This window comes from Archocentrus centrarchus, chromosome 4, assembly GCF_007364275.1.
Source record: "Archocentrus centrarchus isolate MPI-CPG fArcCen1 chromosome 4, fArcCen1, whole genome shotgun sequence".
NCBI classification, from domain to species: domain Eukaryota; kingdom Metazoa; phylum Chordata; class Actinopteri; order Cichliformes; family Cichlidae; genus Archocentrus; species Archocentrus centrarchus.
In genome coordinates, this window is record NC_044349.1 from 9513424 (window position 1) to 9528566 (window position 15143).

The 15143-nt window shown below is 38.8% G+C and overlaps 2 protein-coding genes across 2 annotated transcripts in view; both read left to right on the forward strand.

Moving 5' to 3' along the window:
• Positions 1–13164, forward strand: part of col24a1 (collagen type XXIV alpha 1 chain) — a 109297-nt gene extending 96133 nt beyond the window's left edge. The window contains exons 46-60 of the mRNA XM_030726898.1: positions 967–1020; positions 2069–2176; positions 4847–4954; positions 5090–5197; positions 6398–6451; positions 6561–6623; positions 6898–6951; positions 7054–7089; positions 7967–8002; positions 9373–9399; positions 10243–10308; positions 10467–10635; positions 10744–10853; positions 11116–11346; positions 11699–13164. Coding sequence (XP_030582758.1) covers positions 967–1020; positions 2069–2176; positions 4847–4954; positions 5090–5197; positions 6398–6451; positions 6561–6623; positions 6898–6951; positions 7054–7089; positions 7967–8002; positions 9373–9399; positions 10243–10308; positions 10467–10635; positions 10744–10853; positions 11116–11346; positions 11699–11845 — 1371 coding nt within the window. The 3' untranslated portion in view covers positions 11846–13164. The remainder of the gene's footprint in view (positions 1–966; positions 1021–2068; positions 2177–4846; positions 4955–5089; positions 5198–6397; positions 6452–6560; positions 6624–6897; positions 6952–7053; positions 7090–7966; positions 8003–9372; positions 9400–10242; positions 10309–10466; positions 10636–10743; positions 10854–11115; positions 11347–11698) is intronic.
• A 1099-nt stretch (positions 13165–14263) lies between these two features.
• znhit6 (zinc finger HIT-type containing 6) overlaps positions 14264–15143 on the forward strand; it is a 39707-nt gene continuing 38827 nt past the window's right edge. Inside the window, exons 1-2 of the mRNA XM_030727897.1 lie at positions 14264–14444; positions 14896–14961. Coding sequence (XP_030583757.1) covers positions 14362–14444; positions 14896–14961 — 149 coding nt within the window. The 5' untranslated portion in view covers positions 14264–14361. The remainder of the gene's footprint in view (positions 14445–14895; positions 14962–15143) is intronic.

Genomic DNA, 15143 nt, shown 5'->3' on the forward strand with positions numbered 1-15143 from the left:
GTTCAGCCGTGGAGGACATTCAGCAAAACAAAACAAAATAAAACAACAAAATCCAGCTTCATCTAGTTAGAAAGCAGGAGGTAGAAAAAAGGCTTGGAGCAATGAAATTTGGATGGCAACCAGGAAAATGAAGCTTTTCTTCACACCCTGAATGCATGACTCAACGTCTCGAACTTTTTATCTGATGCTTATTAATGACTTATTGCTTTTGTCATGTTCTTTAGAGTTCTTGGCCTTCGCAGGCCATCTAATTACATAACTGTGATTTCCCTGTGCTACAGCTTTGACCCTCCTTGATCAGATTCCGTATGACCTTTTGTAATTTTGAAGTATCACAGGTTTCCAGATATGACTGACTAACTTCCACATGTGAAAAGCTTGTATAGAAGAGTGATTATAAAAGCAGTTCACATATTATGGAACCATTTCTGTCCATTTATCCAGCTGGACTTGAGTTCAAATTAGGTTTGTGCAATACCTTAACATGCAACTTGTTTTCCCATATGCTTAGAAATACTGATAACTTAGCAATCTGCCAGGAAACTCTGGAAACTTTGAGGATCTTCTGTATGCCTGTTTCAGATTAACAGCTTTGATAAGGCATTCCTTGAACAATATCTCTCTGGGACTACACATAAATCACTGTCAAAGGATGTAGCTTTTTATGTATTTTGTTTTTACAGTTGTTAAGTGTTCATAAAAGTATTCAAAGTGGACTTTTCTTGCAACACTATTCAGTGATTCTCACTCAAAGCTTAAACACTTCACTGTGAATTAATGGGATTTTAGCTGCCGTTCATGTCATTAATAAATATGTATATATCTGTCTTGACTGATAAAAGTATAGTAAAAATCCTGCATGTAAGTTCTCCATAAAACTTTTATTAGACTTTTTTAGTGTCTGGAGAGTGATGTACTAAAACTTTATTTTTAATGCCCATGTTTTTTATGTTTATGTTTTTCTAGGGTTTGGCTGGAACGAAAGGAGCAAGAGGTCTGGTTGGAGCTCCTGGCACTGAAGTGAGCATCATATCACCTCAACTAAGTGCATGGCCTAAAGAGAAAAAAACAGCCTCGTAACATTTAAGAGCAATGTAGCTGAGTACCTTATTATTGCATATGTCTACATGGTCCCAATTACTGCAAAAAAAAAAAAGGGAAGAAAAAAAAAAGCAGTAGTGGGGATCATTCAGTAGTATTGTATTTAGGATAAGTGGAACTGGTATGCAAGCATGAGTAGTAATATTCACAATAGCTGGAGTGCTGTTGCAACAGAATGTGACAAAATCTAGGACCAGGCACACAGGAGGATACAAACAACAAATTTAGCAAAAAATTAAAAAAACAGAACCGCAAGACTGTAAACATGAACAATGATCTTAGTGTACATTTAAAACACAACCAGAAATGTACTAAACCCATAAAGATAAGACCCACAGTGCTTACACAAATTCTAATTTTTATGACTGACTCAAATGAGGACACAAATGCAATCAAAGAGAAGCCAGATGGAGAACATAAAGTGAGCTTTAATGCTTTAATTATAAAACGTATATAAGCCAAAGTCCTAATGGCATCAAGAAAAATATATATATAAATGCTTACACACACACACACACACACACACACACACACACACACACACACACACACTCAGGGGTGACTGACAATGACACACAGAAACACTTATGGTGGGCCACACAACCACAAAAGGCAGAAAAAGAACAAAGGCAGGAAGCAAGACACAAGAATACCAACCTTCAAAATAAAACAGGAAGTAATCAAAAGACAAACTAACAGAAATATGAAGACAGAGACAAGAAGACAGGGAAGGCACTGACATGGGGATAACTGAAACAGTTAAATCAACAGATGACCATTACAAATGTTTTATTTTATGTTTGTTACAATCCAGTTGTGAACTTCAGTGCTTCAGGCCAAATGTCAGAGGAAGAAAAAAATGGTTGCGAAATTATTGACAAAAAGTGATGTTTTATGAGAAGTGTGATGGTATTTGCAAATGCCTCTCAGTTTGAAACTGAGTTTAAATGATGCTGTCATTTAACAGGGGCCAGCTGGTTTACCTGGACTCAAAGGAATGACGGGTTATTCAGGGCCTGATGGTCCTCCAGGACTGACTGGCTTACCAGGACTACCAGGAAAACAAGGGCGCCAGGTAATCAGTGACATATAGACAGTAGTGTTTCTTTGGTTTTGGGACTTGAGTGGAATTAACATTACTGCAAATGCTAACTAGGCTTGAGTTGCTGATTTGCTTTTCCTTTTAGGCAATTCAATAGACACATATTAACGAAAAATATATATATTTTTAAAAAGCAGAGTTCAGTTGGAAGTTTTTGCTCAGCACCATTAATGTTGGTCACAGAAGAACTCAAAAGACATACTTGCATGACTAAACTGTCAACAGGGCATTTCCTTTGCCGTCAGTAGCATTAAATTGACAAAAAGGAGACTTGTGGTGTGCATTCGAAGAATATCACTGCAGCACCACAAAAGTCAACAAATGGACTGGTGGAATAAGAGGAATGCAAGTGACCAAGGCTTTCCTCCAGCTGCTTCCATCTGCTGTTTTATGAGTGAGACTGGAGACTTGGACTGATCATTAAATGTCTTGTTTGATTTGATTGGCCTCTTCATTTTGGGCTTCATCAAATATGGATGCAGCCAAAGTGGATTGGGATTACATGCATGCAAAGGCCCTTTTTGGTAAGTTGGAAAGCCAAGTCCTACTGTCTGGCTTTCATTTAGATAATGTTGTATGAAAAGTCTAGTAAGGCTTATTTTGGCCATTTTCAGTTAAACTGAAACTATACAGTTTCTCACTCCATAATTGCACTTGAGTTTTTTTAATTTGAATTTTATTCACAGAGGCCTTTTCTTACAAACTGGTGTCCAAAGAAGGTAAACCATCCCTTAAAATTGTGTCTAATTTAAACATATGACAATATTTCTTACTGACTGCATCAGACAAGACTGACAGGCAAAAGTGATGAATATTGCATCGCTTCTTACTTTCAGCTCTGTAAGAAGGCAGATTTTCAGCTCTGCAAAGTTACTGTAGCATGTCATTGTTGCTTTACTTGATGGTGGACATTCTTCACTCCTTAATTGGGTGTCTCTAAATCAAACTGCTGTATAAAAGCTGCAAATTCTGAGTCTCTTGAAACAACCTTTCAAATAATCATCAGCTCTGCCTTGACTTTTATGCTTGTGATGCTAGTATTTATTGTACATACAGTACCACTGCAAAAAAAAAAAGTTACAAACGCTTGAGCTGACTGTTTGCTTCAGTCTCTTTAGTGTTTAAGGCACTTTTTGCTGGGACTAAGAGCACCGAGAATTTGTTTCAATTTCTCAGTATCTGCTCCCGTAAATGGAAAGAAAAAGCTGGCAGGTTTCCTAAATCCCTGTGAAATAGCAGTTATTCTCTTTGTCTTTCGTAGTCACTATTTCCATTATAATGCTCATGTCTTTATTCATTCTTTTCCTTCATTTGATCAATATATAATAATCAGCAGCAGTTAAACATACGTAGCAAAAATCCTCCCCAGAAAACAGATATTCAAAGTTCCAGCTGCATCTCAGGAACAATACTGTTGTCATCACTGTTGGGATATTGAAGCTTCGGGTAGGTGTTCTTATGCTTCTGCCCAAGCGACAGCCTAAACCTTCATTCATGTGAAGTTGGCACAAATGTTTGAATGGACCAAAAGATGTCTTATTTGTCAAAGATGACTGTGACCTCATAAATGACCTTTTTGGCTATAACTTAACAATTTGTGCTCATTTTAAACAAAATTTAACACTAATTTCTAATATAATAATGAACTTATGACACTTTAAATCCCAAAGGTCTCCTTCAAAAAGACATTCAGTTTGGTTGAAAAGTTAATCATTTTCAGGCTATTAAAGAGCCTCATATTCAACTGAACTTCAAGAATGAATTCATGTTTGAGTGTGAGTGATTTTCTTTTAATTCGAGATCAAAACGATTTATAAATGGCACATAGCCCCTTTACCCACACCTCTGTCTGTGGGAAAGGTGAGGGGTAAATTGGCTTTTTTCTTATGTAAGGGTCTGCCAACACCTGCATACTGTAGGTTTCATCCAGTAAACCATTAGTGGTGTAATTCCACCCAGATTCCTAAAGTATCCACTCTCTTCACTGTCAGCCGCATGCGAGGCAACAGTTCACTCAGTGTGTTATTCTAATTTCGCTGGCTCCCTTCTGCCTCACGACACTGCTGATGGAGCAGGAAACCACTGTGGTCTGCAAAATGAAAAACAACTCACTAACAGGTTTTCTGGACACCCTTTCGGTATGTGCTGTCATGATTTTAGAAATTTTGTTAGGATATTAAAAAAATGAAACTGAATCATACTGTACAGCGACTAATTATAGTATACTACAATATTTACCACCAAGCAAAAAAAAAAAAAACTCTCCACTAACACTCAAGTTCCATTTATAAAAAAAAAATCTTTTCCAAAATACATTTATATATTTATGTTTAGCTTTCCTACTGGATCATACTTCTGGTTTTGCCTGCTTTGGTGGTGCATCATAATCCCACATCAGAAGTTTGAGGATTATTTGTTAACATGACCCAAACATAAACCTCAAATGTGGAGGGTAATTAATTGTATTTTATGACATTTTGTTTTTACTGTATATGGTATTTGCTATTGTAAAGTTGCATTTTTAAATAATGGCATAATGTTTGATTTTGTGTTTCAATAAAAACCTGCTTTACTAGTGCCTTTTGAGGTAGAACATTTTTACAATGGCAAAGAGTTTTATAATTGCCTCGTGTGTGCATGTAGGGTCAGAGGGGCTTGGTGGGACCGGAAGGACCCGCTGGACGTCCAGGTCCCCTGGGAGAACTTGGCCTTCCTGGACCTCCTGGAGAAAGGGGACCGCCTGGTCACAAGGTGAAAATGATGTTATAAAGACGTATTTTATTCTGAATTGCTGCAGTGCTTTGACAGATGAAATTAATTTGTAGTGAAGAAATGCTTTTGTAATTTGCACTTGCACTGTTTAATTGTTGACTTTTATGGGTTCAGGGAGAACCTGGCCTGCCAGGGGACAGAGGAGCTCCTGGATTCAAAGGCATGAAGGGGGCTGCAGGTGACCAGGGCAAGAAAGGAGACCCAGGACCCAAAGGACAACCTGTTAGTATATACAAATTTTGTCGTAAATTATGTGGCAGTTCAATGGGTTATTATAAGAGTTTTGACTTAAGAAGGCCCATATATAAAAATATCTGTAATTCCGAAATATTGGCAATGCCCGTAGAGTCCATACATTGCTTTCCATTGGAATGTTCTTAGTGAAATATGGCTTCATAAGCTTATATACATTCTTTAATACCTCTCTAAATATAGCTTCAGGGGCCTATGTAGCCTCTCTATGGTAGGGTTTAAATGCGTGTGCCTGACACTTTTCCAGCCTGAGTGGAGTAACAAATTATCTGGGCGAGACCAGCAATGGAAACATTCCGGGTAGAGCCAAGTTATGTAAGATCCTCACACTCCAGAGACCTGAAAAAGAGGTGCTCCACTTTACTTATGTAACTCCTCAAAGAAGAAAAAGAGAAACAGCATTTAATCCCTTGCTCTCTCCTCCTTTAGTTATCTCCATTGATGCTCATGAAACTGAGAGGAGACTCAGGCCCTTGGGTCAGATTCCCTTACACTTTTTAGTTAATAGAGTTTCTCGGCCAGAGTCACTGTTTCAAAGTGGAGCCGTCTAAAGAATGTGGAAGACTGGCTGTACAAACAATGTCTGCCACCCTGGACGGCATGTGCTTAGACACAGGATAGGATGCAGACATCCATCCCCTCGCAGTGTGTCTAGGTTGTGTGAGTGTGTGTTGAGGCTACTGTAGATCGAGACAGAAAGCCTTGTGTGTGTGTGTGCCCCAATTCTTTTGAAAAGGAGAAGAAGAGTTTTTAAAAGGACCGTGTGGTGTCCCTGTTGTGTCTGGTATTAAAACTGGGTGGAAAATCATGTAAAACTCATGTTGTATTTTCTTACCTATTGTATGCTCACCATATTAAATATCATGATGACTGCTTAAAAAGTAAGGTGCCTCTCTCCTCATATGGAGAGGCAAACAACTTATTTTCTGGTATCCATTGCCTCTAATAGTAAGTTTTGGTTTTATATGTATTGTGTGTTGTAAGACGTATTTGTCTTAGAATTTACTCATAAATGTGGGCACCTAATGAAGTATCTACTGCGGATTTTGTACAGGGATTTACTGTTGACCGGGATTACATCACATAAAAAAAATAAAGCATTTTGAAAGATCTGTCTTTTCCATATGATCTGATTCTGTTTGTTTGTTTGTTTGTTTGTTATGCCTATAGGGGGAAGCTGGAGATTTGGGGATGATTGGTTTACAGGGCTTACCAGGGCCAAAGGTAAACAACTGAGTAGCCAAACAATATTAAAAGTGTAAAAAGACGATAAACCATAACAGAAGAGGAGATTTATATAAGAAATAATTAATATCTTTTTTCTTTGAAACAGGGGCCAACCGGTGATTTGGGACTGAGAGGTTTTACTGGTCCTAAAGGTCCTATGGGTTCTTTGGTGAGTTTAAGAGAAAGTGAAATAAGACTAGTTGGGCACACCACAGTGATTTCTTCAGAACTGCTGCTTTAAGTCAAACCCCACATATGAAACAACTTTCAGACATATAATACATTTTTGTTTTAAATCAGAGTTGCTACAGTGTTTATGAAGAGAAACACTATTTATAAGATAGACACATGTACAGGATACCTTGAAGTCTTTATAGATGTTCTAACTACTTTTTCAGCAGTGGCACTGCTGCACCACCACTCAGCCTTACTGTTTATTTCAGGGAATCACTGGACCTGTAGGCCCTGAAGGAAAAATGGGTCCAATGGGAAATCCTGTAGGTTCTTACACTGGTCCTTTATTAATTCAAGTTTATTGGTAATACAGATTGGAGTACAGTGCTGTATGTGTCTTTATATTGTGTTATCCTTTTCAACAGGGGCCAAGGGGTCCAAAAGGAAACAGTGGTGAAATGGTAAGATGTAATCAAACCCTTTAATCAAAGCCTGGAAAGTCTTCTGTATTATTATGTCATGATTGCAGTCTGCCAAAGTGTCAAACATTCCTTACTGAGAAACAGTCAGTTGTCTGAGCAGCCACCTCAAAACAGTTTTTGGGTGTAAAAACAGAGCTGTAGATGATGAAAGATACATGAATGTGAGCTAGGGTGTAGTGGTAGTTTTGTTTATATGACTGTCCTAAAGTGTCAGTACTATATGACACTTTAGGCTATGGCTATGGCTGAGTCATAATGAGCATACTCTCCTGGAGCTCACTGTGGGGCCCTCTTGTGTAAACAGTGTTGAGGAAATACCTTGTCAAAATGTTAACACGGCAACCTGCAATGTAATCCACGCAGTCACTTCCCGGTCGAAGTAGTTAGATTCTCAGTTCAGACTAAATCCCACTGCAATTTACCCTAACACACACACAAAGACTGTACTCAGTGGGCCTCTAATCCTAGACTTTCTCTCAGATGCTGTTAAATATGTGCATAGTTTCACATTTGGTATGGACACGAAGTAACTGAAATCCCACTAAGAGGCCTTAAAAAGTTCAACTGCACTGATAGCTATGTTATGTCCCTGGTCCACCAGAGGGGGCAGTAGGTGATCACATACAAAACGATAGTACCCTTGCTCTAAACAGCATCTCAGAGAAGGATGGAGGAAGATGAATCATGAGTCTGTACTCAAGTCCCATTCTGCTCACTGTGGGCCTGCACTTGTTTTACTTTATAGATAATATTTTCTCTTTCTTTGGCAGTGTGTGTTGTTCATTCAAAATTCCTTGCCTGATGAAATCATTTTAGCCATTTTAACACACATTTGGTATGTGCCTGATTCTTTCAGGGGCCTCAAGGTCCACAGGGAAGCCCCGGACCCAGAGTAAGTGTTAACTTCACTATCACATCTCTGAATGATTCTTACTGTAGAAACACAACAATAAACGTCACTGTTATTTCTGATTATGAAGAATTATGAATTTCCAGTTTAGTTCACATATACAGAACTGTGCAAGTTTTGAAAATGTGGAATAGGTGCAGTGATTTACTGAAATGTGCAAACATACATGGAAATACAGTATATAAAGAAAAAGTAGAGTTTGTACAATTCTAATGGTTCTAATGGAAAAAGCAGCCAATGTCCAAAGAAAAACTTTGAAAGACCTTCAGAAAGCCTGGAGAACTATTGCTCAAGACCACTTTAAAAATTTACAGGAATGTCTGGCTCACTGGAAGCAAAATATAAAGAAACAAGAAGCAGTCCAGAGAGTGCAAACCTCCACCAAGGCAGCTCACTCTCTGGGCACTATTTACTTTTAAGGGAATAGTACTGTTTTTTGTACACATTAATTTTTTTTCTTTTTAAATGTACTTTAAGAAGTTTGTAGTGCAGTAAAAATCAGATAAGGGTACCATGACAGATGTTTACTTTGATTGCACAAACTTATGTAGAAGTAGGTAATGGATATTGATTTTATTTGAGTTATTGATTTGTAAATATCTGCACATGAATAACTTGAGCTTATTATGTAATATGTATTATACTACAGAATATTTCTATGTAACTAGGCAGCTCATTCTCTTTTGACAATACTTTCTTTAAAGATGTAACACATTTTGGGGTCAACTTGAAAGAAAGGCAGATGTGAAATGTAAAAGTGAGGTCAGAGGTCAAATGTGACATATTTGGATGTAAACTATAGTGTGATATTTAGAATCCCCATATACCAGTATCATTTCCTAAATGTTTTCAATCCAAAGACAGGAGAATTTTAAGCAGAGGTTTAAAGATAAAAGACATTTTATGAATGTTTGACTTTATTTGACCTTGAAGAAAAGGTCAGAGTAACGTGATCTTTAGAATCTCCATATATCATTCCCTGTATGCCTATATGTGGTCAATGCAAACAATTGCAGTAAGAAACATAGTTTTAAATAGCTCCACAAAGCATTATTATTATTACTAAGCAAGACTTGTGCAGTAACTTTGGCCCAGCATGCATCGCAATGAACAGCTGTTCACTTCATACACTGTACAACTCTAAGACTGGGAATCTATTCTAGATTTACATGGTGAGCTGGTTTAGGGCAGTTCTGTGGTTGTATACTCAAACATTTCCCTGTAGTGTACATTTGCTTCACGGGGTCCACTGGCACATAAATGGTAGACCAGAAAGTGAAATGATGGCAACCGCAATGAGCTCATTTTTCAGTGAGTTACTCATTTTGTCTTCTTCTTTCCTACCACCCCAGGGACCCCCTGGCGCTCCTGGTCCAACAGTAAGTGCTTTGTGTAATATAGGCAAGACTGACTTGACAGCAGGAGTCCTGCTTTAATGTAAAATTCAGATGTAATAATGTCTAGTTCTTGGATATTGTTTTAAATATTTTTTACTTTGCCTTTATGTATTTATATCGCATTGTGGTGGAGGGGTAACTGGGTTACATCCCTCTCTTTTCTCTTTCCTGAAACCAAAGATGTCTGCTTTTTCAAGCTTAAATAGACTATGCAGTGAAAAGGAAGAAATACAAGCCTTTTTTTTTTCCTGACGACAAAGCAAAGCCAGGGTATGATAGAACCAGAGCAAGCACCTGTTTCCTGTCTTACTGTAGATGAGCCAACAAATCGTGTATTTTAGCAATAAGTAAGATCGCTGTAATGTTTTTCAGTAGCACTGGTAAAGCCTTTTCTGGCATGGCTTCTCTTATTTGTCCAAGCTTCTGGATATCATGTAACTTTCTGCTCTCTGAATGACCTTTGCCTGTTCAAACAGTTCTAAGAACCCCCCTCAAAAAAACAACTGCAGCATATCAGCTGCCTTTATTGTGTACACACATTAAGTGATAGCCGTAGTGTTTATACTAAGGGGAATGTGTTATTTTTCCTTCTACTGAAATCAGGAATGTGGCTGTTTATTGATCCAAGGCTTATTTCTCTGCTTTTGTCTGGAATTAAAGTGTTCGCTGAGGACCTCAAAGTTTTCTCAGTAAACTGGACGTGTCTTCAAACTGCCATGTTTTCTTTAACCAGAGAACAAGCTCACAGATTAAAATCTCTCAGTTTAATAATGAAGGCACTGACGTGTTTTTATTGAACTGAATATGTTGATTTTGAATCCACAGAGGCAGATATATGACGACTTAGCAGTCTACAGTCTGTCTGACTCCCATGGTGCCCTAAGGACAGAGGTAAAGCACTTTACAAAGATGGATAGAGAAGTTATGGATTAGTAGATTTTTTTAGTAGATGGACGGTGGGACTTGTCACTTTAATGAAGCCACTTAACTGCCATATAATAAGTTAGTACTTGAGAGTTGATGGTGTCATCTTTCCCATCCTTAATTAGAGTTTCCAGAACATGGACATGAGCCTGCCAGACCAGAATACAGAAGTACTTAAGACTCTACAGTATCTGAGCAGTGTGATTGAGAGCATCAAACAGCCTCTCGGGACAAAGGAGAACCCAGCTCGTGTCTGTAAAGACCTGCTGGACTGCCAGCACAAGTTAAATGACGGTGAGTGTCTTTGCCCACGTATCGAAGACCCTGGATGCCAGGATTGTGTTGTCATTATATTTGGCACATGTAGAAGGTCTTACACACTCTCTATTCTTCTGTTTTCAGGTTGGTTCTGGGTTGATCCAAACCTGGGCTGCACGTCTGATGCCTTCAAGGTGTTCTGCAACTTTACAGCAGGGGGACAGACATGTTTACATCCAGTGGCAACAGATAAGGTAACAGTGAAATAGTACTCTTACTTTATCAAAGCCTTCATTACTTAACGTAGACATACGTTAGTTTATACGTAAGTTTATACAAAAATAAAGGGTTCTTTTTGATCAATTTATGGCTTGCACATGCAACTGTACTTTATCCTGCCTTTGCTTCACCACAGCAGATATTGAATGGAGGGGTATCTGAATTTCTTTTTCCCATTGTGGTTGGAATGACACGATGATCACAATATACACCGTCTGTGCACTCTCACTCCCACAGATGGTATTTGACATAGGGAATGTCCAGATGAAGTTTCTCCATTTACTGAGCAACGAGGCTAACCAAAGCATCACGTTTCACTGCCTGAGTTATCAACCCTACGGCACCGCAGACAGCTTCAGCTCCAGTGGACACAAAGAGAACACCAGGCTTTGGTTTCGTGGCTGGAACAAACAGATGTTTGAGAAAGACACACTACTTGAACCACATGTGCTACAAGATGAGTGCAAGGTAATTACAGACATCGTGCGGGTTTTAAAACATTTGTTGTCTTTGTGACTGTTTCATGTGGTCATGATTAGTTTTTCCGAAGATTCTTGCATAAACCTGAGCAAAATGCTGTACATTAGTGGATTTGTCTTGTGCATTGATGACTCGATGGGGCTGATTTGAACATGTAAACTGATACCCTGATTCTTTATGCCTCTGATAAATTGCGGGTTGCTTTTAAATAAGTAATAGTGGAATTTAGAAAAATTTAAGCTTTCTAAAGATATATTTTTTGTATTTATTAAAAGTCATGACCATGAATTACTAGAATTCCATTCCTTTCTGTTCCCCTCCTCCATTTGTCCTGTTTCAGATCCAAGATGGCAGCTGGCACCAGTCAAGTTTCCTCTTCCATACTCAGGAGAGTAGTCAGCTACCAATTGTAGACATACAGGAATTTCCCACTTCAGAACTCAATGGTCAGCGACACATAGAAATCGGTCCGGTCTGCTTCCTCTGATACCAACATCCCTGTCCTGGAAGCCACTTACATAAACCACTTAAATCCACAGACTTGTCAAATGCCTTCCTACCAAAGAGATGCTAGCACAGCAAAGCAGACTGAGTGTCCCTAAGAGCTTGTTGTGTTTGTAGGAGAGCTTCAACAGGACTTACTGTGACAGTAACAATTGCCCCAACATCCAACAGCAGGCAGCCCCACCTGGAAGAAATCAATCTCCGTGGAACATTTGTACCAAAGAGCCCAAAGGAGAACATTGTAGACTGATATTTAGCTAATCAATGTGTAAAGTGTTTAATTTTCCCACAAATGGTACTTAGGCCTGCTGCATATGGACCCGCATTACACCTTGATCACAGGGTAGGGCGTCACATCGCAGCAGCCTGTCCAAACCCCAAAAGTCAAACCTCCCTTTCACTCATGTTCCACCCGTTTACCCCCAAACACACCATCCTTAGCAGGGGCCCAACCCGAAGGATCGTGCCAGGCCTCTGCAGAGGGCACTGTCTAAAGCTTTATATGAGTGCAATAGCATGTGGAAAATGTGTGACTGCTTTAAATATTTCACTGTCCAATCAGAGGCTATATTTGACATTGTTTTCATGGTATTTTTGTCTTCGGTCCCACCCATTCGGACCTGTACATCTTGACAGATGGTGCTCTACCTCTACCTGCTTTCAAGAATAGTCAAGTTACGTCATTTTTGCCTTTGTGTTGTATGTACCGGTTACATCAAAATTTGTTATGTTGTATAAGTACTTATGTTAATTTGGTCACTTCTAATTTATGAACCATTTTTTGATACACTACATATTTTCGTAGCTTTTCCTTCTATGCGGTAGGTTCCTCAGGGGAAACCTATCATTGGTGCTGCAACAAAGAATGAGTCATAAGTGACATTTCCTGTGTATATATTGACAGCATACTGTATGTTTATTTATAACCGTTTTTGTTTGTTTGTTTGTTTTTTGGATTTATTATTATTTTTTTGGTCACATTACTGTACCACAGTAATTTATACTCTGAGAACTTGCTTATTTGGTCAACCACAGCTCAATCTAGAAGAGTATTTATGTTGGAAAAGTGTGTTTGTGCATTCCCACCTGTGACTGTATGTTCATCATACTGCTTAGTTCATTCAGAGGTCAAATGCAGCTACAGGAGGACAGAGTCAGAAAACACAGAAAACAGTCATCATACTCTTAAGTTATGTTACCATTAATAAAGTGTAATTATATAAGGTTTGTGGAGGATAAAGTTGGATGCAAATGTGTAAATAAAAATTATTTTACAAACAAATAAATGGGACGTTTTATCCACACATGGTTCGGTACTTTTTTTTTGAATGAAGGACAAACTGGCCACTGTGACGGAGGGCAGGACAGAAAAAAAGAAATTCATTTCAAAGTAAAGAAAGGTGGAGCATGGCAGAATGACCATGTTATCAGTTTTAGTTGTGCACAATGACATAAGACCTCTGAGAGTTACTTAAGCACCCTTGATCGAGGTGTTGTAACCCCACTTGTGATTTACTCAGTGTGCAGCAGTTAAAGAAATATCGTGCAGAACCTCTTCTCAGTGTGAAAATGTGTGAGCACGATCACAGGAAAAAATTATAAAAATATAAGTGTAAAAAGAGAGTGTAATTTTATTTATTTACAACTAATGCAATTAATTAACAGTGGCCACAGTGGTGCAGAGATTAATCACAGCAAGACAGTCCTGAGTTCAAATCCAATGGCCTGCTAGGGCCTTTCTGTATGAGGTTTGCTACTCCTACTCTGGTTTCCTCCCACAGTCCAAAGACATGCATATTGGGTTAATTGGTGATTCTAAATTGCCCACAGGTGTGAATGTGAGCATGAATAGTTGTTTCTATGTATTGGTGTATTATATGATAGAATGATGACCTGTCCTGAGTGTACAGGTGGGATAGGCTCTAGCTTCCTTGCAACTCGTAATTGGACAAGTGGTTAAGAAAATTGGATGGATGGATGAATGGATGGATGGAATCAATTCAGTTTTCTTTATCAAGTGCTGGACATGCACCCTTTTTTTCACATATGCAAACAGCCCAAAGAAATCTTTAATTCCTACTACCCACCCCAATAATAAACACAGCTATATGAGCACACACAGAAGCCTGGTGAAGAGGGAAATTTTCAAATGCACACAAGGATTGGTTGTGTGAGGGTCTGTAGCTTCTATCCTACTAGGTGACGCATTATTCCACTTACTTACTATATATTTCCAGGCTATTTTAAGCTTATATACAGTGGGAGAAAGGAAGCAAAAAAACCCCCCAAAAACAAAAAACACTGTTGACGGGACGATTGTTGTGTACTTCTGATCTGCAGACACCGAGAGGCGCCAATGAGCAATATTCCAACCGGAACTCCTCTCCACGTGCTGGCAGCAGGGCGGAAGAGCGTTTGTTTTGATGCAGCCGGTCGTTTCATCGGCGTGCAGCTACAATTATCCTGTTATATGCTCAGTTAGTTTACCTAAAACACACAATGTCATCTTTGGAGAGTCAAATGGACAACAGCAGCATGGAAGAAGAGCAGCGAGGGATGAAAAGAAAGATTTCTCTCTCCAGGTAAGTAATGAGACTGCTGGTCAGTGACAAGATTCGGCCAACACAGTTGGTTTGCGCAGCTTTACTTTTCAGATTTGTTATAGTCCTAATATTTGTTAACCGAGTAGCAGATACACCTGCCGGCACATAGAAAATACCACCTATCGTAATATGTTTACGCTGGGTAGCTACGAAGTTAGCAAGCTATTAGTTAGCTTCAAGTTAGACCACCGACACCAAACTCTCTCTTTTTACTTCGTTTTTAACTCTTTCTTTAACTTCTTCTTATATTAGGTATGTCTCCTAAACATTGTCACCAAGAAAAATATTTTCTGGCTTAACTGCTAATTATGTGGTTATATAAAATAGTATTAGTACTTTAGTCCATGTGGCTACTTTGTTTCCCTTGTGTGTTCCAGTTCAGCACCGTTACTGAATAAACCCACAGTTTGTCATGTTGTCTGTCCTCCAGCTGTGGTGTTTGTGGATCAGAGGAGGCCAAGTACAGGTGTCCTGCCTGCCTTACACATTCGTGCAGGTGAGATGAATATCCTCTGGTGAAGTGTTAAAGTCTTATAAGCAAATACTCAAGAATACTGTATATTTAACAATACTGTTTGTCCATAACGTGGTTAGGAATAATTCTGTTTTGTTTCTCCTACCAGAATGAAGCAATCTAACTTTCTCACTCTTCTTTTTGATCACTTTCTTCCAGGCTGT